Raw genomic sequence first — 26,377 nt, forward strand, 5'->3', positions numbered from 1 at the left:
AAGAAAATCCCTTATAGGAGCCCTGATAGTTTTATGATTGCTGTGTCTTCTTGATGAATTACTTCTTTGTCCCTTCTTAGCAATTTTGGTTTGAACTTGACTATCAGATGTTAGAAATAGCTGCAATGGCTTGTTGTTGGTTTCTGTTTACTTGATAGCCTTCCTTTCTTTTACTCTCAGCCTGTGGGTGTCTTTAACAGTGGCATATGTTTCCTGGGAACAATAGATGTTAGATCTTGTTATTGAGTTGAAGTCTCCATCTCTTTGTTGAGTTGAGGCCAAAAGAACAATATATAGAGTCAATAAAGCAATGAGATGATTCTTTGAAAAAATAAAACTAAAAATCTAAGGAAAAATAATGAGAAGAAAGACAAAAAATACTAAAGTTAATAATAACAATAATAATAGTGATAATCAGAGTTGAAAACAGGGAGTTTACTATAGGTTCCAAAGAAATCCACATAATCTTTAAAGAACAGTTTGAAAACTTATATTGAGAACACTGGACAATCTAGACTAAATGAATAAATATCTTGACACATAAGGCTTACCCAAATTAAACCAAGATGGTATAAATAACTGAAGCAGGTTAATAAAAAATCAGTGAGATTGAAGCAGTAGTAAAAAGTCTCCTCACAAACAAAAGCCCAAGAACAGTTGATTGCCTGATGGCCTTAAAGAAGACCTAACACTAATGCTCCTCAGGCTGCTCCACAGAATACAAAGAGAAGGGACACAACCAACCTCTGATTAGCATGGTCCAAATAGCCACATCTGGATAAGGGTACAGCAGCAACAACAAAGAAGAAGCTATTAACTATAGTACCTAATGTACATAGCCATAAAATTTCTCAATAATACTCTTCCAAATTAAATTCAAGAAAATATAGTGACTAAACTGATTTCATTCCAAAGATGCAAAGATGGTTACACCGATACAAGTGGTAAGTATGCTTCAGCAGATATTCACTGAAGGACAGAAACCTCATGATCAGTTCAATCAGTGCAGAAAAGGCCTTTGATAAACTTCAGCATCCATTTCTGATAAAAGTTCTGAAGAACTGGCAACAGAAGAGGCAAACCCCTCCATAAGAAAGGCTAAGTCTGATGACAGTGTAGTAAGTGGGAGAAATGTTGAATGAGGCAAGACTGCCCACTCTCTCTATTCTTATTCAGTATAATGCCAAATGTCTCAATTAAGTAAAAATAACACACACACACACACACACACACACACACACACACACACACACCATACAAGTAAAAAATTAACTTAAGAAATCAAACTGTCCATATTTGTAGATAATAGGATCCTATACTCAAGAGACTCCAAAGGCTAAAAACCAGTGTAACTGATAAACACTTTCACTAAAGCCAACACAGATAATCAATAGCTCTCCTATGTACTAATAACCAACTCACCAAGGAAGAAATTGGAAAGGAGTGCCATTCACAGTAGCTTTTAAAGCACCCATAAAATATAATAAATATAGCTGTGGGGATAAAAGACTTCTTCAGTGAAAACTTTGGGACAGTGAAGGAAGAATATACTGGAAAATTTGTAGATCTATAATGATCATGAATGGTCAAAATAACTATTGTGAAAATTGGTATACATTTAAAGTGATCTGTGTATTTATTGCATACCCCACCAAAATTCCAATGGCATTCTACACAAAGATAGAAGAATCAGTACTAAACTTTAAATGAAAGAAGAAGAGGTACTACAAAGCTAAGTCAGTCCTTAATAGAAAGTGCAATGCTAGAGATAGCACAGTAGCTGATCTCAAACTATGTTATAGAGCCATAGTAACAAAACAGCACCATGCTGGCATAGAAACTGACATGCAAACAATATTATAGAATAGTAAAGAAGACCAAGAAATAAACCCACACAACTGCAATTATTAAAGTTTTGGTAAGGGTATCAAAACATGCAGTTGGAGGAGAGCCTATTGAACAAAAGGGAGTACTGGATTTCTTCATGTAGTGGAATAATAATAGACATCTACCTCTCATCCCACATAGAAACCAAGTCAAAATTCATCAAAGACCTTAGATAAATATATGAAACAGTTAGAGACAAATATAAGAATCCATGATATAAGCATAGGCAAAAGGAATGCTGAACATGACCCCAATATCACAGGAATTAGTTCCAAGAATTGACAAATGGAATTACATGAATTTCATAAGAGTTTTCATAGCAAAGTAAATAGTCACCAGCATGCAGAACTATCCCATAGAACAGGAATCAAGTTTTGACTAAGTACACATCAGAGAGTTGATCTTAACAATAAAGAACTACATTAAAAAGTCCAACCAAGAAATGAGCTAATAAACTAAACAGCTGTCTGAATAAGATATACAAATGACCAACAAATACTTTAAAATATGTTCAGCATCCTTACCTCTGAGGGGAATTCAAAATACAACTTCTTTGGGTTCCTATCTCACCCCAGTCAGAATGGCTATTGTTCAATGTCTTCAAAGGACTTCAACGTGTGATGTAACCACTCCATCTCCTGCAGACAGGGACTCAGCCTCCCTCAAGCATCTCTTCAGATGCCTTAGTAATAAATGGCCATGTGCAGATTTCATGGTGAGGACTAAGTCCCTGAAAAGTTCTGAGGAAGGGTTTTCTGGCCTGGGCTCATTATCAGAAGTTCCTGCTGTATCTCCTCTGTTTGGACTGCTGTTCTTCAATGCAAGGTGTTTAGCACATATTCTGTTCTTCAGTGCAGTATGTGGGCCACTGTTGGACTTTCCCATGGCACAGATTCTCATGTTTTCCTCATCAGTGTCTAGTATGTTGGGGCTAGTTGAAAACCCAGAAGAATAGTTTCATTTTATAAAGTTACTCATTTGTAAAGGGGCACAAGTAATCCCACCATTAATAAACCTTTTTAAAAGTTATTACTAATGATCATTTCCCATGCTTAAAAATAATGCTAGTGGCCTGGAGATTAATACAATGCTTGACCAACATTCATGGACACCTGGGTTCAAGCCTCTGCACTGTACAAACTTGTCATGGTGGTTAACGCCTGTGATTGTAGCACTTGTGGTGGAAGCAAGAGGGTGAGGAAGTGCAAGGCCATTCTCCACTACCTAGTGAATTAGGGGGCATCCTGAGTTATCTCAGAATAAAAATGAATTGGGTGGGATGGGATAGAATGGAATAAAAAAGTAAAATAAAACAAAATACAAATATCCAGCTAGGAACGTGGTTTCTATAGCTGCTGCTCCATTGTATGTAATTCAAGCCCATCCAAGGAAAGAGAGGATGTCACACTGTCACCTGTGTGTTTGCCTTCACTTTATGTGAGACAGAATCCCTCCCCAGGGAGATGAACCATGGGTTCTAGAAAGATATCACCCGTCAGATGTCCATTGTCCTGCCTGGTTAGCATAGCATGTAAAATGGGGACACACTGAGTGCTGCAATTATGTCCACTGTAATCAGCCAAACCCTTTCCATTACTGTGTAATTACCATTTAATCATGCATGAAATGCAAGAAAATGGAGTTCATCGCCCAGAACTGACCTTCCCTCATGGGTTAAGTCAACTTAGGCTGTTTTTCTAATGCCTCACTAGAGCTTTGGTTCTCTGGGGGAAATGATGGGAGTAGCTTTGCAAGATCTGAATCTGCTGGATCAATTTCTTGATAGCTAGCAGTGGTCGCCGGGGGCTACATGACTGGTCTCTCCAATTCACTTTATTGGAAGATAATTTAATAGCCCTGTTTTCATTTAAAAGTAATTGGTTGTTTACAACAAGGGGAGCCTTTGGCCCTGCTAATTGCTGAATGGGGTGGGACTGTTTTATCGGAGAGAAACCATTAGAAACTGGGGCTTGTGAGGTGAGATTCCAGGCAAAAACTGTCTGTGGTAAGAGTCTCTGCAACTGTGGAGCCTGTTTGCTTCCTCAGAACCTTATAGAGAGCAGATTTGCATCATCCTTTTTGAAATACTTATTTTATTTTGTATGTGTGTGAGAGAGAGTGTGTATGTGTGTGCATCACATGTGTGCAGGAGACTATATAGGTCAGAAGACGGTATCATATCCTCTGGATATGAAGTTACAGGGGATTATGAGCCGTTATGGTTGTTGTTGACAACCAAACCTTGATCCTCTGGAAGAGCAGCAAACAGTCATAACCTCTGAGCCTTCTGTCCTATTCACCTGGCCTCTCAAATATACATGTCTAACAATGTTCATCCAATGATGGAGACAGTGATGCTGAAATTCCTGGTCCTAATTCTGTGGGGTGCTGACGTCTTATTTATGCTCTTTTAAAATTGGCATTGTTTATGGCAAGTGAGAGGTGAGAAATTATTCACTCCCTAGTCCTCCTACTTTCTGTCCCACCTCCATTACCTAGTGGTTCCCACTCTTTCTCACATACAACCTGAAAGCCTTTCCCAGTATATCCCTGTCAACCAGGCTTCTAAACATCCTCCTTCAGAACCTTGATGCTGAGGGATTTCTTCCCCTTTCAGACATACTACTCCGCTTGTGTTACTGTCCATGGATATCTCTACCTTACCCCCTCCTTGTGATCAAAAGCAGGGTCCCTTCTCTCCCCTGCCCTGCATATGTGCCTATCATCTCATGTGTGGCGTTGCTCAGAACCACCTGCTCTTCTCTCTATTAATAGTGTCATAAAGTCATTGACTTCTTCACCAAGCTTAGACAAAGATACCCAATAGGCATAACTACAATTATGCCTGCTTTGTCAACCTGTAAGATGCCATTTAAATAACTTCACTTGGGCATCTGCAGACATCTTAAAATGAATATGACTCACTGGAGAATGTCCATGACAATGGCCTACATTTCCAATGGCTGAAAGGCTGCTCTCTATTTGCACAGGTACCTTATCCTGGTCTCCACCAAAAGGAGCCTCAGCTCATGGCACGGAGCCTAATAAGAGAGAAAATCAAACCAAGCTAATCCTGCTTGGGGAAACCTCCACATTGCCACTTATTGTAGAACATGAGCCCACCTCTCTCTAGAAGAAATTCTGAGTCTGCTATGTGACCTCAGAGTGGTGAACTCCGGTTCCCTCTCCTTATGCTATCCTCACTCTGGCTTTTGAGCTTTCACTGTACCCCTATGGAATTCATTGTTCCTCCATCACCCAGTCACCTCTCCCTCCTGCTAGGATGCTCATTTCTAAGTTGTAGATAACGACCACTCCTTTGAGGAAACTTAAGAGCAATGGGAGACTGCTTCCTGTGACTCTCATCCTAACCCTTAAAACTTTCATGGTGGTTATTCCTGCAACTGTGGTCCATCCATCCATCCTTCTGCTCAGAGAATATTGATGTGGCACCTAGAAACCTGTGTTTACCACCTGGTCCCTGCCTGAAACCTAATGACATTTTGCCTTCGGTTTTTCATCCGGTGCTTGTTCTTAGTCTAGCTTCTGTTTATCCCTTACTTTTCAGCTATTGGTTCTGGGGATACTATGAATCTTCTAAGTAGGAGTTTTATGTCTGTTGTAATATTCACAGAGCTTAGAGAGCTCTGATCACTGAAGTATCCCCTTAATGAGATGTATGTGGCATTGCATCTTAAAGGGGCTTGAAGACATTTTTTTCCAGAACTAATCATACTCTCATTCAGGTAGTTAAGAATCACTGGGGATACAGACCTGAGTGATGCATTTGGCAACAGTGGGCATTGTTAAAGAGACCAAGAAACAATCACATATTAGCAATCCCATTCCTACTTGCAAAGAAAGAAGAATATGTGCATGTATAATGCATATACATGCATACACAACTGAGTAACATGTACAGTATGCATATAAATATAAGCAAAGTAAAACACACATCTATTATGAGCCATGTAAGGAATCTCAGTTGTAGATGCACACTCCTCATAGTCATGAAATTTTCAGACTGGGCAAAATGAGCCCACTTTTTGTGCCTGGGCATGGCTCCATTCACTGAAGTTCTGTAACCTCAAGTATGTATACCAGATTCCATTAACATCTGTCTCCTAGTTAATTAGGCTAAATTAGGAGTTAACACTCTTTTTACTGCTGCACAGTTTCAGTGAGCCTGCCCACAAAGGTGAGGACACAAAGGCACTTTGATGTGTTTCCTCCAAACACTAGCCAGTGATTATTTATTCTCCGTTCTAGAGGCACACTGACTCCAGGGAAGCATTATGTGATAAACGATTCAGTCCGCGGTTCTCAAATTAGATTTTTCCCTCTCTTTGGCCTCCTGCTTCACAACACTCAATTCAAACAGACAACAGAGCGATTCCTGCTTGGCAGGACAGCCACAATCCTGCAGTTCTGGCTGAGAAGCAGGAGGAGCAGTAAATGCCTGAATGCCATGTTGCAGTGGCCGGTTGACTGGGCAGGCAGATATTTGCCTGCTGCTGATAGTTGAGGTGATGGACCTGCTGACATCATGAACCAAGCACCTGTTACCAGTGACACACAGGCGGATTACAGGATGCTTAATGGAAGCTTTTAATGATTGCCCCACCTCTTGTCCGCCTCTGTCAATAAAAGCATTTCTCTTGCTAGCAGCAACTTGAAAGGCGAGAATCAATGTAACTATGGCCAGAGATGTGAAAAATGTTTCAAGAGGGTCTTTGCAGGATAAGAGTTAACATTTCCAATTGTTTTGATTTTATTTGTTATATGGAAACTAAATCTAAAGAACTGAACAAAGGACCTTGTAGCTCATGAATATGGAAATCTGTAATGTTAGGGCATTTAAAAGTTTTAATATTAGCATTTCTATTGGACATACAGCATTTTTGAAATAAGCTTAAATGCCATATAGTCTTTAAACACCAAAGAGCAAAGGTATATTTGACTTTCTAGAAGTTCTTTATTATTTGATGTGATGCAAAGGAAATTTCTAATTTTTTGTCTCTGCATATTAAGAGCTGCCTTTTGTGAGAAGTTCACTTTAGTTCACAATGGGGAGGGGACTGTCAGCAAAGAACAATGGTTCACACCTATGAACATGTCATGGATAAACCCACTCTAAGAATAAATCAGCTGTTAATCTCTTGTGCCCAGTGTTTGACATGATCTGATTTGAACAGACACATAGCATCCTATGTAGAAGTCATCACTGTCTTTATTTATAAGAATAAGCAGATGATGACTTACACATGTTGTTCCCTAGATGGGATATTGGCTTGCCAGGGCTTATTGTAAGTCTCAGGTTTGAAATAAAGAGCTAAAGTTATGTTGTATGAATGATGCCGTTAGAATGTATTTATGGAACATGATTAAGCAAGAGGGAAATTTCAAGGATAGTTACTTACAAAAAGTTAAGTGACAGAAGTGACAGCTGAGTGCCAAAGTAAAAACAACTTTATGTTGGGGTTGGGGGGTTGGGTATAACCTGGCTTAACAAATATATAAGCAACCTTCTGGAATAGTCTATTCTCAATTATCTTAAAACATTTTCATTGGATTCCTACTGGGCTCTTGTCTCTAATGAAATTCTTACAGCTATTCTATGAAATCAAAGTGGTTAATTTATTACTTAAAGTTTTTCAGATGTAAATCTTGTTATACACACCTGTATGGTAGTGATACTGCAAGGTGTATTTTCATTGCCAAGAAGCACAGACCAACAGGCAAGATCACAAATGCAAATTTACGTGGTTAGAGCAATGGCACAGCAGTCAAGGACTTTTGCTTTTTTATATACAGAAGACCAGAGTTTGTTTCCCAGCACTCATGTTGGGAGGCACAAAGCATTCTGTAACTCCAGTCCTAGAAGGTCCAATACCCTCTTCTGACTACCCTGGATAACTCTATCCCCCCATGCACAAACATATACAGACACAGCCACAAACCCCCACAATACACACCCATACCTACCCACCTCCACACAAACATAGAAACATAAAACTTAGAGAAATAGAAAGAAGAAAGAATTTACCATGTGGAAGTATCAGCCCAAAGAACTGGTGAGGAAATGCCCTAACATGTCTAGCACTATTTGTACCAGTGTCCCTGTCCCTGTCTACACATGTATCTTAACACTTGTCTCTCCTCTTCACAAGCTAAACCCTTTCATGTTCTAGGATGTTGTATACATCTGTCTGGGGAGTCATTGTCCTTTTACGTATACATTTTGTCTTTCTTCCAGCTTACAGCACCAGCCTCTGGGGTAATAGTAATTGTGTTCACTGGAATGGGCTTTTGTGTGGTTCGATGTTTGTTAAATGCTTATTATCCAAAGAAAGCAGCTACCGTGACCTGTGGTGGGTGTTGCTGTCAGCAGTGTTTGTGCCTCTTCAAATTTGTCAACAGTTACAAGAATTTTACAACATGAAATCACCAGTGCTTCTGCCACAAAAGAACATTCAGAAATGCACGGGCTGTGTGACAAGGCCTGGCAACTTTGATTTTGAAATTAAATATGTGTGTGCACATGATGATTTCCTATAATGAAAACAATATTAGATGAGGCAAAGCATGTATTCACTGTACACAGCTGGGATAGTTCCACTGACACACACATACACACACACACACACACACACAGAGAGAGAGAGAGAGAGAGAGAGAGACAGAGACAGAGACAGAGACAGAGACTGACAGAGACACACAAAGACACAGAGAGATAGAGAGAGACACACATACACACACACACACACAGAGAGAGAGAGAGAGAGAGAGAGAGAGAGAGAGAGAGATAGTGTACTGACTGCACAGCTACACAAGCCTCATCAAGTGACACTGGCTTTCTAAAAAACATTTTATTCTGAGGTAGTTTGAGACTTGGTGGTGGTTTTAGGAGTGTTCCCTTTATGTGAGGAACCACACAGCATTGCTCACAGACTTACCCAGACATTAACAGCAAGGTCATGAATAGGTGGATCGTCTTTCTCTCAGTTAGGGTCCCCCAGGTATGCACTTTAATCTTCTCCCAAGGCCCATCAGCTCCCATCTCCTAACCCCAGTCAAACAGCAATCAGCTCTTTTGTCATTTGGATAATTTCCACATGTCAGATGTCATCCAGCTCTAGAGCTGACTGTGTTCCATATATAGCTCTGCAGAGCTGACCAGGGTGTCTTGTAGACAGCAGTTGATTGCTTTGTGTTGTCCCATTCTAGGTAACAGTTTGCTTCATCACACTTTAATCATACACAGTGAAGAACATGCCAGTTAGTTTCTGTTCTAGAATCTCCTGTGACCTTGACTATTTCTCTGAAGCTTCAAGAAGTGTTGCCTCCTTTCTTTACCCACATGATTCTCCCACTCGAAGGGGCCCTCATTCCTTTTCTTGGAAGCCATTGCCCTCATTTTGCATGTAACATTGCTCTAAGGTCAGATTCTACTAACCCAACCAATGTAATTTTGTTTTTATGCTAGAGTGTGGTAGCCTCTCAGGACACTTTATGGGCTCCTTAAGCCAAGCACAGAAGGGAACTCTCCTCTCCAGTGCACACAGCCCTTGTCATACCCGCACTTTCTCTTGTTTCTGCCAAAGCAAATGGTTACTACTATATTTAGATTTTTAAAGAATTTAATTAAAATATAGTTTCAACATTTCCCTCTTTCACTTCCCTCCCATATCCCCTCCTTTCTAATCCAGTGGTTCTCAACCTGTAAACTTTTAACACATGCTGTGCTGACCCTGAACCCCAAAGTTGGGTTTTGTGATTGCTATTTTGTGATTGCTATGAATTGTAAGGTAAATACCTGTATTTTCTGATGGTCTTAGGTGACCACCCTGAAAGGGTCATTAAACCCTCAAAGGGATCATGACTCACAAGTTTGGAACCACTGCTCTAATCCCTCCCATGTCATCCCACTATTTCTCAAATTGAAGGCCTCTTTTCCTTTAATTATTATTTTTACACACATATGCACACGCAGTCCCCCATATATTTGTATATGTGTGTATATATGCATATATATGTATGCGTATTTGTTTATATATGTAAATATATAAAACAACCCAATAAGTTTATTTAGTGTTAATTATATATGTGATTTCAGGACTATCTAACAAATTGTTATTGGATAATCAATTAGGGGGCTCATCCCTAAGGAAGACGATCTCATTCTCAGCATCCCATAATTACCTGTAGTTCTTTGCTTAGGAGTGGTGTCCCATGAGATTTCCTCCTTCCATATTAGTATGCTGGTTGGTGTCATCATTGTTCGGGTCTTATTTCTGCAGTCGTGTTGTTGAGGTATCATGGGTGTAACTTTATTGTAGTTTCTAGGAGACAGAATCTCACACTCAACTTCCTGGTCCTCTGGCTTCTACAACCTTTCCTCCTTCTCTTCCAAGATGTTCCCTGAGCCTTAGGTGCTGATATATCCACTGGATCTGAGTGCATCGTGATCAGCTGATCTCTGAATTTTTACACCAGCTTTGTCTTTCTGTAATGGTTTCTATTTCTATAAATAGAAATACAAGTTAAAATCATGTACTGCTCTTGCCCAGGACCCAAGTTCAATTCCCAGCATCCACTTTGGGTAGCTCACAGTTGTGTAACTGCAGCTCCAAGACAGCCCACATTTCTGGCCTTCTGAGTCAACTGCACTCCTGTGCACATATCCACATACAGCTCATAATTTAAAAGTAAAATAAATCTTTATTCACACACACAGAAAGACGCACCTCTGATGAGGGGTAAGAGTTCCACTTACCTGTGGATATAAGGGTAAGTTTTAGAATGCAGTTATAAATTATGCCAGTTTAACAAAACCAGACTCGCATCTAAGATCCATGATTCCCTATCTCCGGGTAGTCAACTACATTTCTAGTGCCAGGAATAACTTCTCTCCTCTTGAATAGACCTTAAGTCCAATTATATAGCTGTTGGTTACTGCCAAGATATGAGTGCCACTATTGCGCCTCTAGGGATATTTTGCCATGTTACTCGTTGTTGTGTTTCATAGGCATCACAGCTGGGAGGACTATTGAATGCTTTTCTCCCTTGGAAGATTTCATAGAACCTTCTGAAACTATGGAAAATAGATCATCAGGCCAGATACAGCTTGACACTTGCTAGACCCAGGTTCTAAGTGTGTGGTGTCTTCAGTGATAGTACTTACCCTCAACTTCTGAAAGGCAGTCAAGGCAGGAGCAATAGCCTACATGGCTTTGGAGTTACTTGTACTCTACTGGCCAATAGCTTTAAAGAGTTTTGTTAAGCAATTTTTATTTTATATGTATGCATAACTTGCCTGCATATATTTCTGTGCACTCCATGCATGCCTGGTACCTGCATTGATTAGAAGGTGTAAGATTTCCTTGGTACTAGAGTTACAGACAATTGTGAGCTATTATGTGGGTGTTGGGAAACAAACCTTGGTTCTCTATAAGAGTAGTCTGTGGTCTGAACCACTGATTCCTCTCTCCAGCCCCACTACTTTTTATTTAAATCAGTTATTATTTCATGCTTATCCGTGGTTGTATTTTACTGGTTTTATATATGCTAGTTATCATCAGAATTACTTGTTCATATTTAATCCCATAAACAATTCATCTTTGTTTGGCAGTGTTCTCTCTCTCTCTCTCTCTCTCTCTCTCTCTCTCTCTCTCTCTCTCTCTCTCTCTCTCTGTGTGTGTGTGTGTCTGTATGTGTGTGTGTGTGTGTGTGTGTGTATGGGTGTGTATGTGTGTGTGTGTGTGTTTAGTAACCATGAGGTGACAGGTTATCAACACTCCATCCAACCTACATTTTCTAAGTCCTGCAGTATGTTGCCACTCAGTGAAGTGTCTGGTTTATCCCCTAGCAAGAGGAAAGCCCCTACTTGCTTTAATTTCTGTCCTAGAACCAAGACAAGTGGGGAATGAGGAATGCTTCTCTATGGGTTAGGTCACACTAGGATGAATGTGTGATGTGGCCATGAACAACAGCCAGGATTTTGACTTGGGGGAGGTGAAGCCATGCACAGAGATCCAATGGTGACAAATAAACAGTGTGTTCACCCTGGTGATAAATTAAAGAATTCACAGTCTGCTTTGTGACTATATACTGGCATGCACTTGTCCTTTGCAGTGACTCTTCAGACACCCCTGTCTGCCCTCTGATATCTGAAGACCAAGTGTCTTCTCTGGAGGAATCTTGGTTTCACAAACAATGAGAGGGAGGTGTGGGGCTCACACTCTCTCAGGGAGCTCAGCAATGATCTGCATGCCCTGATGGGTACTGATGGGTAGTACTAGTGTGGGTCCTGGGAACACACCACTTCTTTGCTGAGTGTTGTCACTATTGAAGACTGATGATGCATCCATCTTCCACTACAACACTCAGCCTAGGCCCTGGCCATTTTATCTCCAATTTCACACTTCATGTGTGCATACTCAACCCTCATTCCCCAAAGACCTATTGTTAGACCTTGCATCCTCTGGGCTCCTGATGCTCAGATGCTCAGTCAGAGGAGGGAAGGCCCTGAATCTGTACTGCCCATGAGTCCACCCAGGATCAGCACCATGTACTCAAGGATGCTGGATTTCCCCATGAGGTACCAACCTCTTACTGGTCAGAGGTTTCCCAGACATAACTTCCAATGTAAATGCTTGGGCCTACAAGCTGCAAATTCATCTCCATTCTCCCATAAGGTGCTCGAGCAAACAAATACTTTTATGCTTTTGTAGACCTCTAGCCTGTTATGAAGAGCTGGTATCCATGGAAACATAAGCTGGTGCTTCCCCCAGGGACATGGATAGGACCTGACCTACATCTGTATACCAAAAAGGACAGCTCTGATGTTGCATCGGTCCCAAGGCTGTATCAGCCTGACACATGCAGAAAGAAGGAGCCTGTCATGATACGGGATATGAATGTACATAAAAGCATATGACCGGGAGCATATACACACATACACATATGCACACATATACGCATGTACACATAAATAAATATATATATATGTATACTGACACACATATGTATGCATACATATATGCATATATACTTACACATATGCATGCACACATATACTTTCATACTTATATGAACATGTGTGCTCATAAACATGCACATATCCATGAATAAATATACTCACACAAGCACATATATACCCAAATATATGTGTATGTGCAAACAGACATATATATATATATATATATATATGTACATGCTCATATGCCTATACACACAAATATGCATATGCACAATTCCACATATATCTATGAATACACATGTATATATACACATGAACACATGAACATATGCACAAATACGCACACATAAATCCAACACCAATGCATGAAGACACAGGCATGTGTGCATGCAATACATACATACATACATACACAAGTACCTATGTGAGCACACACATGTGCACACCCATGCACGCACATATATACACATGTGCAACCACACATGTACATGTGTACACATAGAAGAAACAGTATTTTCTTCCTCATAACTCCCATGTTGTAAGTTGCACACTCTCAGCCCATTCCTAATATAGTGGCCATCTCACTTAGATCAAATCCTTACTAAGTACTCAGGTTGGAAACTGAGTTTTGTCTGTGTGTTCTGAATGTGATGGGTATTGCCACTGCTTTATGCCCATGCAGATGTAAAAAGCATCCTACCTCTTTAGAGTACCACACACGGAGAGTTTTCGACAACCCAGACACATTAAGTAGATTTTCCCCTCCATGCCTCAGCGGCCTCTGGATCGGTTCCTCCACCCTCCCAAGATACCATAATCTGTGGGTGGTAGAGTGCCTGACACAGCATAATGTATAGTTCCTGAAAATCACTGAGTATACTTGCATATGCCATTTAAATTTTGTCTAGATACATTCATACCTAATGCAATGAGGTATTCTATAAACAGTCATCACACTGTGCTGTTCAGGGAGAAATGGCAAGGGAAATATATCCATATCTAACACAGACACAATTTTGAAGTTCATGGATACAGAAACCATGAACATGGAGGGCCATCTAATCTATTAATTAAACCAACAAATACATTTTAAATGAAGATGTAATAGAATGTGTGGAGAACTTCATTCATTTAGCAGACTGTAGCTTAAATTCTTTTTTTTTTTTTTTTTTGGTTTTTCAAGACAGGGTTTCTCTGTGTAGCTTTGGAGCCTGTCCTGGCACTCGTTCTGGAGAGCAGGCTGGCCTCGAACTCACAGAGATCCGCCTGCCTCTGCCTCCCGAGTGCTGGGATTAAAGGTGTATGCCACCAACGCCCGGCGCTTAAATTCTTAATATCTAGTCTAGTAAAATAAGAAAATTACTTTTATATAATTAAGAATTATATTTCACAAAGTCCCCCAAGGAGAAATTGACCACCTAGTTGGAGAGTAACATCCCTGAAGCTTTTTATTATGGGAGAGTCTATACTGTCACTACTGTGAATTGTCAACAAAACATCAGATGTGTTGCTGTCACTTAGAGCTTACTTGTGAAGTCATTGATCAAATGCATGCATTCGATGGTTCTGGATTCTGCAGGGTAGCTGGTGGAGGGTCCTTTAGATAGGAAGTAATAAGGGAAGCATCTAAAACTTGGCGCATTCTAGGGATCCTGGCAAATCTGGAACCTGAACATCAGTCAGCTCAGGATGCCTCCTTTCCCAGTGAGACTGTTGGGGCGTGAGTACCAACGAAAGCATCACTTCCTTCTTGATAGTGAGAAAATTAAAGATTAAGAGTCTTCCAAGTCCTACCTGGACCAAAAACATTTAAAAGGACAGTGAGTAGAAGAAAGATGTGTCAGCACATACAGGAACCAAGTATGGAAGAGGAGTAAGAAAGCCTCCATTGACAACTGGGCTGTGACCCTGAGACACAGAAGCAACCCCTAGCAAGTCTGTCTGTGGTGAGAGGCTTTCAGACTTGTAAGGTATGAAGTTTAAGGCCTTCCCAAAGGAAGATCTATCTTCTGTTCATAACTTAAGGAAAATAAAATGAAGTTTGCTTTGAAGATGCAACCCACATATTCCCACCAGCATTTAAAAAATAAAATTACTGCTTTCTTCTTCCTTCCTCAAGTGTTCCCATTGTTTCCTTAACGGAATCGAGATAACCCTGAGAACCTTTTATTTTTGTTTTATAATTCAAAAAGCCTAAGAGTTGGGAGTCCATTTCAATTTAACTAAACTTCACTCATGGTTTGACTGGTAATCACAAAGAATCCTTGAAGATGGGTATACAATAGGAACATCCTCGTAGGCACAATTGTTGCTTTCTACTATAATTCACTCTATAGCTGGAGGTTTTGAGAGCTATTTAGATGCTGTATTTCTGGTTATCGTACAATGAGACTTTATGAGCACATAACTTTCCAAGGCTTTGGTTGTTAATGATCATCATTATTGCAGAAACTCTAAGGAAAAATTTTGGTTTAGAAGTGAAAAGGGTTACCTTAAAGACAAGTCAAGCCTCTTACTCTTAAAGTGCATTCAAGGGTCAGTGTGAGCCAGCATTTCACACACATATCCTCTGTGGGTCTTTATTTGGGAAGAATGTTATTGGGTTTAGGACAGGGGAATATATTCTGTGCTTCTGTGAATTTATAATATGCTGGTTTCAACAGTGATAAAAGCATCTTACTATGGGACAGTGCTGAGCCTTCAGTCTTTCAGAGACATTGTGTGGCAGGGAGGAGTCTCTCAGAGGAAACCAGAACAGACAGTGTTTGCTCATCTTATTTAGACAGATTCTTTCAATGTTTAGGGAGTGTTATTGTCACCTTGATACTGCCTGGAGTCACCTGGAAAAGGAAACTTCAATTGAGAAGTCTCCCATATCAGATTGGCCATTGTGGCCAGGTCTCTGAGAGACTGTCCTGACTGATATGGGAGGGCCCAGCCCTCAGGACAAAACTATCCTTAGGCAGGTAACCCTAAACTGTGTAAGAAAGACGACAGAGCATGAGCCAGAAGGAGAGCTAGTAAACAGCATTGCACTGTTTGACTTCCTGCTTTGAGTCGCTTCAATGATGATCTGTGACCTAGAAGTGTAGACTGAAATCATTATTTCTTCTCCTCAGTTCATTTTGGATATATTGCTTATCACACAACAAACTAGAACAGAATTAGTGCCAGGAGAAGTAGAGTATAATGATCTGACCATGCTATTTTGTGGGAGGATTGTGGAGGCATTTGAAATTTAGGGCTAGAAAACCCAGTGAATACTCAACATGTAATGAACTAGCACTTTTGAAGCTTGGAAACCAATATTGAGAGTAACACAGAGTGTGAAGGCCTTGTTCTTGATGTTTCAGAAGGACACGAATATGGTATTGTGGCTTTTAATGTGGTGTTTAAGAATCTGTACTTCCCCGTCATCTAAGGTTAAAGGATATGTTGTGATTTACAAGAGACCAGAATCATTGGGTTAAAAAAAATTTCTGGTAAGTAGTTCCTCAGAGTCTGTGCACAGAAGCTCTGGTCCCAGGATGTGAAAGTTGAATCTCAAACTGAAAGTTGAATTTGGCAAAAGTATGCAAGAGTCACCTACTTGGTACTACTTTTGACAGCATCAGACACACAGAATTAGCAGGGACAATGAGAAAGGATGAGGTCTTGTACTGTGTGGCATAGCTGGAGTCCCTGAAGAGGGACGAGGGGCCCATTGGTAAAGGGGTAGCCTCAGTTGCAGTGGAGACCCCAGGATTGAAGGGGTCATGGGAAAAAATCAAGGCTTGGCATCATATAGCAGGGTTAGGGTCCCTGAAGAGAGCTTAAGATCCCACTGGAGAAACTGCAATCTCAGTTGCCATGGAGACCCCAGGATACTGGAAATGCCAGGATCATAAGACACTGACAAAGACAGGAGCAGGTATGGAGTGAAGGCAACATGATCCTGTGAGACAAGCTGTATGTGCTATAAATGGCAGAGCTGGAGATGTGGGGATGCTCAAGCCACTGGATCCTAGAAGGTCATGAGTGAGACCAAAATGCTGGACACAGTACTATTTGTACAGTAGATGTTATTTTTACTTTGATCTGATTGTTTTTATGTCCCAGGTTCCCCCTTTTGGAATAAGAAAATGCATTACTTAAGTTTTTACTTGAACCTATTGATAAGAGATTCGGGATGTTTAAAATACAATTGGAGGAGAATGTAGAGCTTGTGATGCAGCTATGTATCGGGAAACTAAGGGATCAGTGTGTATAGTGCTTGCTGAGCAAGCATGAGAACCTGAGTTCAAGCCATAGCACCTCTACAAAAAGATGGGCATGATGCTGAGTGCCTGTACTCCCAGCACCTAGAAATGGGGCTTATGGGACTTAGATCATCCCAGAGGCTTAATGGCTACCCTGTCTAACCAGGAGAGAGAGAGAGAGAGAGAGAGAGAGAGAGAGAGAGAGAGAGAGAGAGAGAGACATACAGACAGACAGACAGACAGACAGAGCATTGTAGCAGTGAGATGGATAATCTATGTGTGTTGGTTTAAATAGGAACAGCCCCCATATATGTGTGTTTAAAATCTTGGGATAGTGTGAGTGGCACTATTAGAAGGTGTGGCCTTTTTTGGAGTAGATGTGGCCTTGTTAGAGGAAGCATGCCGTTGTGGAGGCAGACTTTGAGGTCTTAAAAGTTCAAGCTGGGTCTAGTTCTGATCAAGGTGTAGAACTCTCAGCTCCTTCTCCAGCACCATGTCTGCCTGCATGCTTCTTGCCATAAAAACAATGGACTAAACCTCTGAACTGTTAGCCAGCCCCAATGAAATGTTTTACTTTATAAGTGTTACCATGCTCATGGTGTCTCCTCACAGCAATAGAAACCCTAGCTAAGATCCCAAGCATCATATTCACACATGACTCTCAGAAGTATAACACTGAGAAAAGGGAGAAAGTTCCAGACAAGTTGGTATGAGCCAGTGTGCAGAATTTCTGCCAGCATCCAGCACTGAGCCTTCTGGGAACTTACCCCTGGAAGGCAGAATTCATGGTGACCAACCAGGAAAACAAGGAATTACAGAAAGCCTTCTGGAAAGTCATTACTGGAGTGTTGGTGATGGTTGGGGAGTGTGGACACAGTGCATGATGATTCCATTGGTGTGTGCATAATGGCAGGGGCAGTTTCATTCTTGACATGCTGGAAATGCACCTGAGTCTGTAATTCAATATGCAATGAAACCCCGTGGGAGAATGGTAGAGCAGAGGAAGACAGCTAGCTGCTCCTCCCCTGACTCAAGAAGCAAGAACAGCAAGGGTCTACTCACAGTGCCTCTTTCTCCTGCCTTGTCTAATAACTTGGTTATTAGCCTTGCTTCCACTGAGAAGTTAGTAAAGATCAGTACATGAGATCATTAGGCTCTAATGGCCTCCCACTGAGCAGATCTGCCATCAGACACAGCCCCGACCCACCATGGGGTCCTTGATGTTGTCTCTAGTGCTCCATCCCACCCCATCTGTCTCTCAGGGCTCTGGTCTGTGACTACACAGTGACACACATTCTTCTGTCTCCTGTTCACCAACGCTCCTCCATACCTTAGAGACCCTTGAACCACACAGGTCTTGCTTCTTATTTTTATTTTTTTATATATCTGAGACAAGGTCTCTTATATCTCAGGCTAGCCTAATGACCTCAAACTCACCATGAAGCCAAGGGTAACCTTGGACTTTTGGTCCTCCAGCCTTTACCTTCAGAGTTCTGGAATTATAGGCATGTGCCATCATTCTGGGTTTATGTTGTGTTGATGATGGAACAGATGGCTTCATGCATGTTAGGCAAGTAGTCTCCTGACTTAGTTACATTCCCCAGCTCCACTCTCCTTTTAAAAGTTGTTTTCTAGTTTCTTGTTTAAGTGAATTTATTTAACTAGTCACAAATAAGTATAATAATATATATCACACATTTATAAATGTATATAACACTCTATAGGCATGTGTATATGGATATGCAAAAGTGTTAACATAATTCAATAGTCAAAAACAGAGATTTCTCATTAACTTCACATACCTTTGGACGGCAAGGTGGGCAGGGCAGGTGTTGCATACCTGTTCCTTGTTCTCCTTGTATCCTGAATGAAGATGTCAGCTCACCCAGGCTCCTCATATCAATGATAACTTTCCATTGTTCTAGGTGGAAGCAGGAAAGGAAGGAGTCAATAAGGGGAGGAACTTTAAGCTTTGGATCTTTGTGTATATCTCCTAATTATAAGAGTGCATGACTGTTACAGAAATAGGACACAGTCACTCTTTCCTTAGGCTCTCAAGTTCCTCTGGATGCTGGGGTCCAGAACCCTAGGGTGAGTTCTGGGCTCCTAGGCATCCTTCTTGTCTGGGTTGGGTAGGAAAGCAGCTGCCTAGGTGACATGATTTCAGAAATGTGCTTTAGTGACTGTTTGCAGGAGCACAACACCCTGCCTAGTGTTGTCTAGACATGTGCTATGCATGTGCAGCACAGCCTGCAAGCAACCTGCTGAATTCCTTTTACTTTCATTTCCCTTACCTTTCCTCCCTTTGTTTCTCCTCCTTTTCCTTTCCCCCCTCTCTCTCTGTACATATATATTATATATGATATATATAATATTTAAATATGTAAGTACAACCTGCTCAGTCTGTTTAATGTTGTTGTATGAATATGTTTTCAGGGATGACCATTTAGTATTGGGTAACTAATTTGAGATAGGCCTTATCACTGAACCCAGGGCTACCTTTTTGCCTAGACTGGATGGCTAGTAAGTATCCTCATGCCTCTACCTCCGCAGCTCCCAAATTATAGTTGATTGTCTCCACATACCTGGGTTTTTACATGGATCCTGGGGATTCAGAAGTAGGTCCTCAAGCTTGGATAGCCAGCCCTGTGCCCACTGAACCATCAGCCCAGCCTCCTTTCCTTCTCTCTCTCTCTCTCTCTCTCTCTCTCTCTCTCCCTTTCCTCCCCTCTGCTCTTTTCATCTCCACTTCCTTCTCTCTTCCAATAACATATTTTTCAGTGTTTTTGAAGGATAAATGACTAGATTATAAGGTTTTATTTTAAAAAGTTTAATTGATCATTTTTTTCCTAGACAGTAGTATAGTCTATATATAGATCCAGGATGCCTGTGATAAAATTGACATCTGTCCCACTCTCCCAGTTGCTGTGAGGAGGTCACATCAGGGAAACCTTCCAATTGCATTTTGCTCCAGGTTGAGACTATATTTCTTTCATTAAATCATTTAACTTGTGATATATGACACTATTAATTATTGTTAAAGGGCAGACTAGAAGAGAATGTGTGTATAATGTATACTAAGTATAATATGGTAAAGTTGACATTTAGAACTATATAAGTGGCCAAATTTCAACAAGATTTTGGTAGGATTAATTCAACATGAGCTAGAAAGCAAAGCGCATGTCACTGAGTCCTCCCACAAGGAAGACCCCTTTTCTTATGCTCCTGGAAAACATTTGGTGCACTACACCAATGCTGAGCATTTCACCCTAGAGACAGCAGCCACCCCAGCACAGCACCCACACCCCCTCCAGCTACACCTCAGGTGTGGACACCTGGTTCTCAGTCCTCTGACCAGCTGTTATTTGCTCTTCTTCAGCATCCATCGCATCCACCTGCAATGACCCTGGGATGCCCCAGAATGGTACCCGCTATGGTGACAGCCGGGAACCTGGAGATACCATCACCTTCCAGTGTGACCCTGGATACCAACTCCAAGGACAAGCCAAGATCACCTGTGTGCAGCTGAACAGCCGCTTCTTCTGGCAGCCAGACCCTCCTTTATGCATAGGTACTGGACCCAGGAAGTGGAAATGTCATGCTTGGAAATGAATGCAGTCTACCCTTCAAACCAGCCTGCTAATGTTTTGTTTTTTCAGGAGGACATTTCAGGGGCTTCTTAAATGGCCTCGGGCTCTCTCAAACAGTACTGAAGTTTTATTGCAAACCTTTATTTTATTAGATGAACTAAAGGATGCCATTTCCTTAATGTACAATAATTGACATTTATCTAGCATTTCTTGTCCTTAAGAGTTCTTATGTAAATATATATCAACCAAACTGGTATGACTTAAAATTTTACATGGCTCAAAATTTCTAAGCCCACACTGCTGACCTCATTTTTAATATAAAACACACCTTCAAGCAAACCTACTACCACAAAGCTCTTCAGAAGTATGTTTTTCTATAATATCTGTACGTTTTAGATAGGCTCCTGAAAAGCAGAAATTATACTGCCTCTGGGGGAAATGAAAATAGAGAATAAAACTGTGTATAACACGAATTAAAATTCCCTGCCCAACTTATTAATGTAGTAATAAATGGCTTTGCCAGCTAATGTCTTAATAGACATCTAAGGTGATCTTTCACAAATATGATTTTAGGCAAGTAGATTTTCATATAAAATAGGAATTATATGTAAATTGTCCTTCACTCTGTTAAGTATTTTAACAAAAAATACCTATTTAGAGTACTCAGTCATAATTCCAAAACGTAACTTAACTAAACTTCGTTTTTAATGAACTATTTAGTGTAGTTGGTACTTCTAGATATTCTGCATGATGATATAAAAATGAAATTGACCTGTGACAAAAGGCTGTGGCAGAGATGTGAAGGACTCTCTGCTGTCCTTGAAGACTGATGTGATTCACGGGCTCTACTCATTAGCACCCAGCTTGGAGGAACACTATCCCTGTCCAGTAGGCTTCTCTATGCCTCCATAGCCCTCACTGTGAGAACCCTCAGTTTTCATTGCTCGCCCTGTTAACAGGAGGCTTGTGAAACTTTTGATACTTGTCAAAATGTAATAAACGCAGCTGTCATTGTAAACCCCTTTTTGTGAAGGTGCCTGAAAATGGAGCTTCTACATCTGCCCTTTATGGATCAGCTGTGGTGTATGTGTGTACTTATATTGTGTGTGTGTATATATATATATATTATATATATATATATATATATATATATATCCATATGTGTGTTATATGCCTATTTTGTGCATGTTGTATACTTAGTTCTGTGCCTGTGTTTTTATGGGTCCATGTGTTTGAATGTTTTATGAGTTGTTGTGTGTACATATGTATTATATGTGTGTGTCTGTCCATGTTGTTTAAATTATTTTATTTCTCTCCATTTTATATTTTTTACCTCATGGAGGAAAATCTTAAAAAGCAATTTTAAGTTGACCTCTGAAAGGCAAATTTTCCTTTCTACATTCAAGAAGGAGGTAATTGTAAAATTTGACCACTTTCCTTGATACGCTGTACCTTTGACATAACCATCTCTCACTTACCTCATTTTTAGTAAGAAGTAAAAAGCACACAGCTCAGCAAAAAGCACTGGTTGTCCTTCTGGGTCCTGAGCAGTACTTCCAAGGACAAATGGAAATCATTTGCAGCAATTGAATAGTCAGGTGTTTGAGGGACTAGACCTGTCTACACGGATAGATGTTGTGTGACAGAAAGGCAGATGCTATCTCTTCATTACACTGTGAATTTCACTTTTTAGAGGTGAGGGTTGTGTCCCCTGCAGCATGTTTCCAGAGTGATGCCTAGGCTGACTGTGGATGAGCTCCCGTATAGATCCTTTACTCAACAGGCAACATCTTTTAAAACTTTCTTTTATCTTATTTGGAGATAATACATGTTTATTGCAAGCATTTTATAAGCTGTGGCAAAGCAAGAAGTAAAAAGAGATGACTTTTTGCCTGGAGACATTTGCTATTACCACAAATATACATCAATAAGATTCATAAGCCTATGTATAGATTTTACCTTAAAATAATTTAAACACTTCCTGCCCAAATACTAACTTTGCAGTACATGGTGTTTTGGGTGCAATTTTGTTTTCTACCAGATTCTTAGTGGCTGTGCGGTATCTCTGAGCATAGCCCCTCTGTCTATAACAGTAACACTGTCTAATATCTCATCAGCACAGCCTTTGTTGGACCCACCATTTCTGTATAAGTGCTCAGTGAAGTTCCCTTCTTTGCAGTGAACCATAATATATCCATGATTGTAGAGGAATGCTGTCTTTCTTCAGACTTACCTCTTTAAGACACTGTCCCCCTGCCAAAAAAAAAATCTATCGGAATATTTACACCAACTCCACTTGTCATTGGCCATGTTTGCTTATTTGCTCTAATCAGAAAATCACAACTTAGGCTAGTTCTTAACCTTATTGTATGGCCAGAAAGTGATATGATATATTGTTCTTGTTTTAATTTCCATATCTTTTCATTTGATTCCTGGTTGTGTGACTGGTTGGTTTGTTTGGTGGTGGTGGTGATGGTAGTGGAGTTTTTTCCAAACTGGCCAGCTACCTTCCTGTCCCCTCCCCTCATCATGAATGTGACCTTCTCTCTTTGTGTATTCCAGCTCCTTTTCTGTTCAGTCTTTCCTGATATGACACTGGTTTCCCATGACACATCTATCACACATTTTTCAGGATCTGCTGTTAATTTTCTCAAGATCTGCTTTCTTGCCAATCTTCTTGCCCCCCTCCCCCCGCCCAACAATGGAACTTCTCTTTGGGGCTTTTATAGCTTAGCTGTGGGTGTTGTGTGTGTATGTATGTGTGTGGGGGTGTGTGATGGGTTTTATATGTGCATCTCTGTGTCTGTTTTTGTATGGGTTTTGTGTGTGTGTTGGGTGTTATATGTGTTGTGTGTGTAAACACATATGTATGTGTGTTATGTGGGGAGTGTGGGAATGCACATGTATGAGTATTTATGTGATTGTACTCATCTATGCATGCTCAGAAATCAATATCAGGTGTCTTCTTTAACCATCTTAGTTTCTGAGACAGAGTCTCTTTGCTCCTTGAGTTCACCAGTTTGGCTAGACAGACTGGATAGCAAGCCCCTGAAATCTAGCCATCTTCACCTTCCTACATCATCACTGAACTTAAATTGTCTATGGCCATGATCAGCCTTATAGGAGTACCCAGGGAGTAAACTTGGGTCCTCAACCTTATACACTGTGTACTTTATTTGTGAGCCTTCTCTTCAGAAATACAGCTGAGTCTTAAGGAATAAGGTCTCCAGACTACAGCACACAGAATTTTTATAATTGGAATAATATGTTCTGTCCCTCAAAACCCTCCAGTTTTTGCTTTGTCTTTTTCCCCCCGAGGTCCAAATTCTACAGAGCTTTAAAAGGCATCAATGTGTCTTCGATTGGCAGGCACTATTTGATGGCTGGAGCTGGCCCCACCCACAGGATGACTATTTAAAGACTCAGTATGTCTCTGAATGGTGTGAGTGCCCCAGTGTTTTGTGCAGTGATGCTGGCTGTCCCATTTGAGTGAGCACTGCTTGTGAGCTGGATGGAGTAGGAACTGACCTGTGTGGATAGGCTTGTGGTACAGATGGAACTGAGCACACTTTGTGGACCCTGTCCACGTGGAGTTCCTAGAACCTCTGAACTGCATCTTTTAAACTCTAATTCTATCAAAAAGACTCTCTAATTAAAGCCTAATGAGGCTCAGATGAAGGATTCCAGCCCCAGAGAGAATGGTGCCACTTACCATCACACTCAGCATTAACACCCTAATTTGATGGAGCTCCTGGGACTGGCAGGAAGGACCAAATTCCCTGTATTTCCTTTCAGTCAATATTTGAATCATATCATGTGCATCCCTCTGTGATAGTGTCCCGAATCTGTCACTTTTCATCTCCTAGGTCCTGTATAGAATAGAATCTTCCCAGCTTTCAGGCACCTCCACTTCCACACCTCTACATTAGCATGGCTGACCTATCAGATTCAGCTCCTCATCCCAGATTCTGTGAGCAACCATCATGAGTGCTGGGGGAAAGACTCTCAATGAGGGCAATGAAGGGACCACAGGGCAATGACCACATCATTATTAAGATGAACTGCATACCAGCAGATATGGGGCTTCATTGTCTGTCAACATGTCTCATGGAACTTCAGTGTACAATTGTAGCATTCAGGGTTTGCATTGATCAGACTGAGTTTATTGCAAAGCATGACCATTTCATTGTATTTCTTGTTTTGAAGAATTGGATTTTCAGGAATGTTAAGTGACTGTTTAATGACATAGCCATTACTGAAAACAGTGGACTACATTCTTCCACCTTCTTTAATTTTATTTACAAAAAGCAAATCTTTTTTGTAGAGGAGGGGAAAAGGATGGCCAATTAGGATATTTATTATTTATTTATTTAGACCGAAATATGCATATGTATTTATATTGTCAATGATGTGAAATGCCTATAATTTAGGAGGAATTCTGTGTTTTAATCCGACTGATTATTTTAAAACAACTTAGTCACAAACCACAGAATTTGCTTAAGAACCATGAAGTATATGACAGCATCAACACCTTAAATATGGGAACTTACCTATTTGCAATGTTTGAACAATTCCTGTATGGTAGAGATTTAGCAGACATTTTATTTAGTATATGGAATGATACAGGATATCTTCATATTCTAGGAACCAAAATTACCCCACTAACAACACGAAGTCCTGTGGTCAATAGCCAACTTGAGTAAATGTGAATGCAGTTTAATCATAACTGGTAACCTCTAGGATCACTCAATATTTACCCTACAGGTCTCAACAATAGTATCTAAGCTCTATGATCATGCACTGTCTCTATGGGGAAGTGTTACAGATAAGCCCCCACCATGGCCTTCCCTAAATATCATTTACATGTTCTCTGTTTGTTCTGTTGTTTTGATCCTGTGGGGAGAGAAGCCCAGTGCCACACTTAAAATGATTACATCACTTAAAATGTGATGTAATCACTCAGTTTTCTGAGAGTTTACAATGAATGAAGTGCCCTGGATAGTAGACAAAAAGAAAGGTTGGCAGGGTGATCATCATGTCACTCAAAGCCTGTGTTCTAGAGGGTTCACTGACTTTGTAAACTGATGCAAAATGGTGGCAGAAGCATTGAAATCATATGGTGACATTCAAAAAGAGTTTTATATCAAGTTTTGAATATAAGGACATACATGCAATGTATGTGCATGCATGTTTACAAGGTGTGAGGGTTAAGTAGACTGTTCAATTTATTTGAATAAAATTAAAGTCATAAAAATATTTTTTGCCAGTTATAATCATATAAAGCATAGCCGGAGATGAAGGCTCACACCTGTAATCCTTACACTTGGGAGGCATGAGAATCATGGTGGCTTCAAGGCCAGCCTGAGCTACAGTGTGAGTTCCAGGACAGCCTGGACCACAGAATGAGAACCTCAAAAATAAATAGATAAAGTAAATACATAGAGAGAGAAGAAGAAGAGAGATAGGGGGATGGGTAGTTAGTTTAAGAATTCTCCCTAAAGACAGGAAGAAGTATAATCTAAAATCCTCAAGAATCACAAGGAAAGGTACAGTCTTTATGGGTTTTGATAACTTGCCCCAATATTTGTAGGCAAGTCTTAGATGGCTGTTCTGACAATTACACCCTTTCTACAAAGAATTGCCTGCCTGTGCTCAGCGTTGTGGATCTCTGCTCTAATTTT

General features: G+C 40.5%; 1 protein-coding gene across 1 annotated transcript in view; it reads left to right on the forward strand.

The window, feature by feature from the left end:
* Csmd1 (CUB and Sushi multiple domains 1) overlaps positions 1–26,377 on the forward strand; it is a 1,205,306-nt gene that overhangs the window by 1,010,731 nt on the left and 168,198 nt on the right. Inside the window, exon 27 of the mRNA XM_027388213.2 lies at positions 20,486–20,677. Coding sequence (XP_027244014.1) covers positions 20,486–20,677 — 192 coding nt within the window. The remainder of the gene's footprint in view (positions 1–20,485; positions 20,678–26,377) is intronic.

This window comes from Cricetulus griseus, assembly GCF_003668045.3.
Source record: "Cricetulus griseus strain 17A/GY chromosome 1 unlocalized genomic scaffold, alternate assembly CriGri-PICRH-1.0 chr1_1, whole genome shotgun sequence".
NCBI lineage: Eukaryota > Metazoa > Chordata > Mammalia > Rodentia > Cricetidae > Cricetulus > Cricetulus griseus.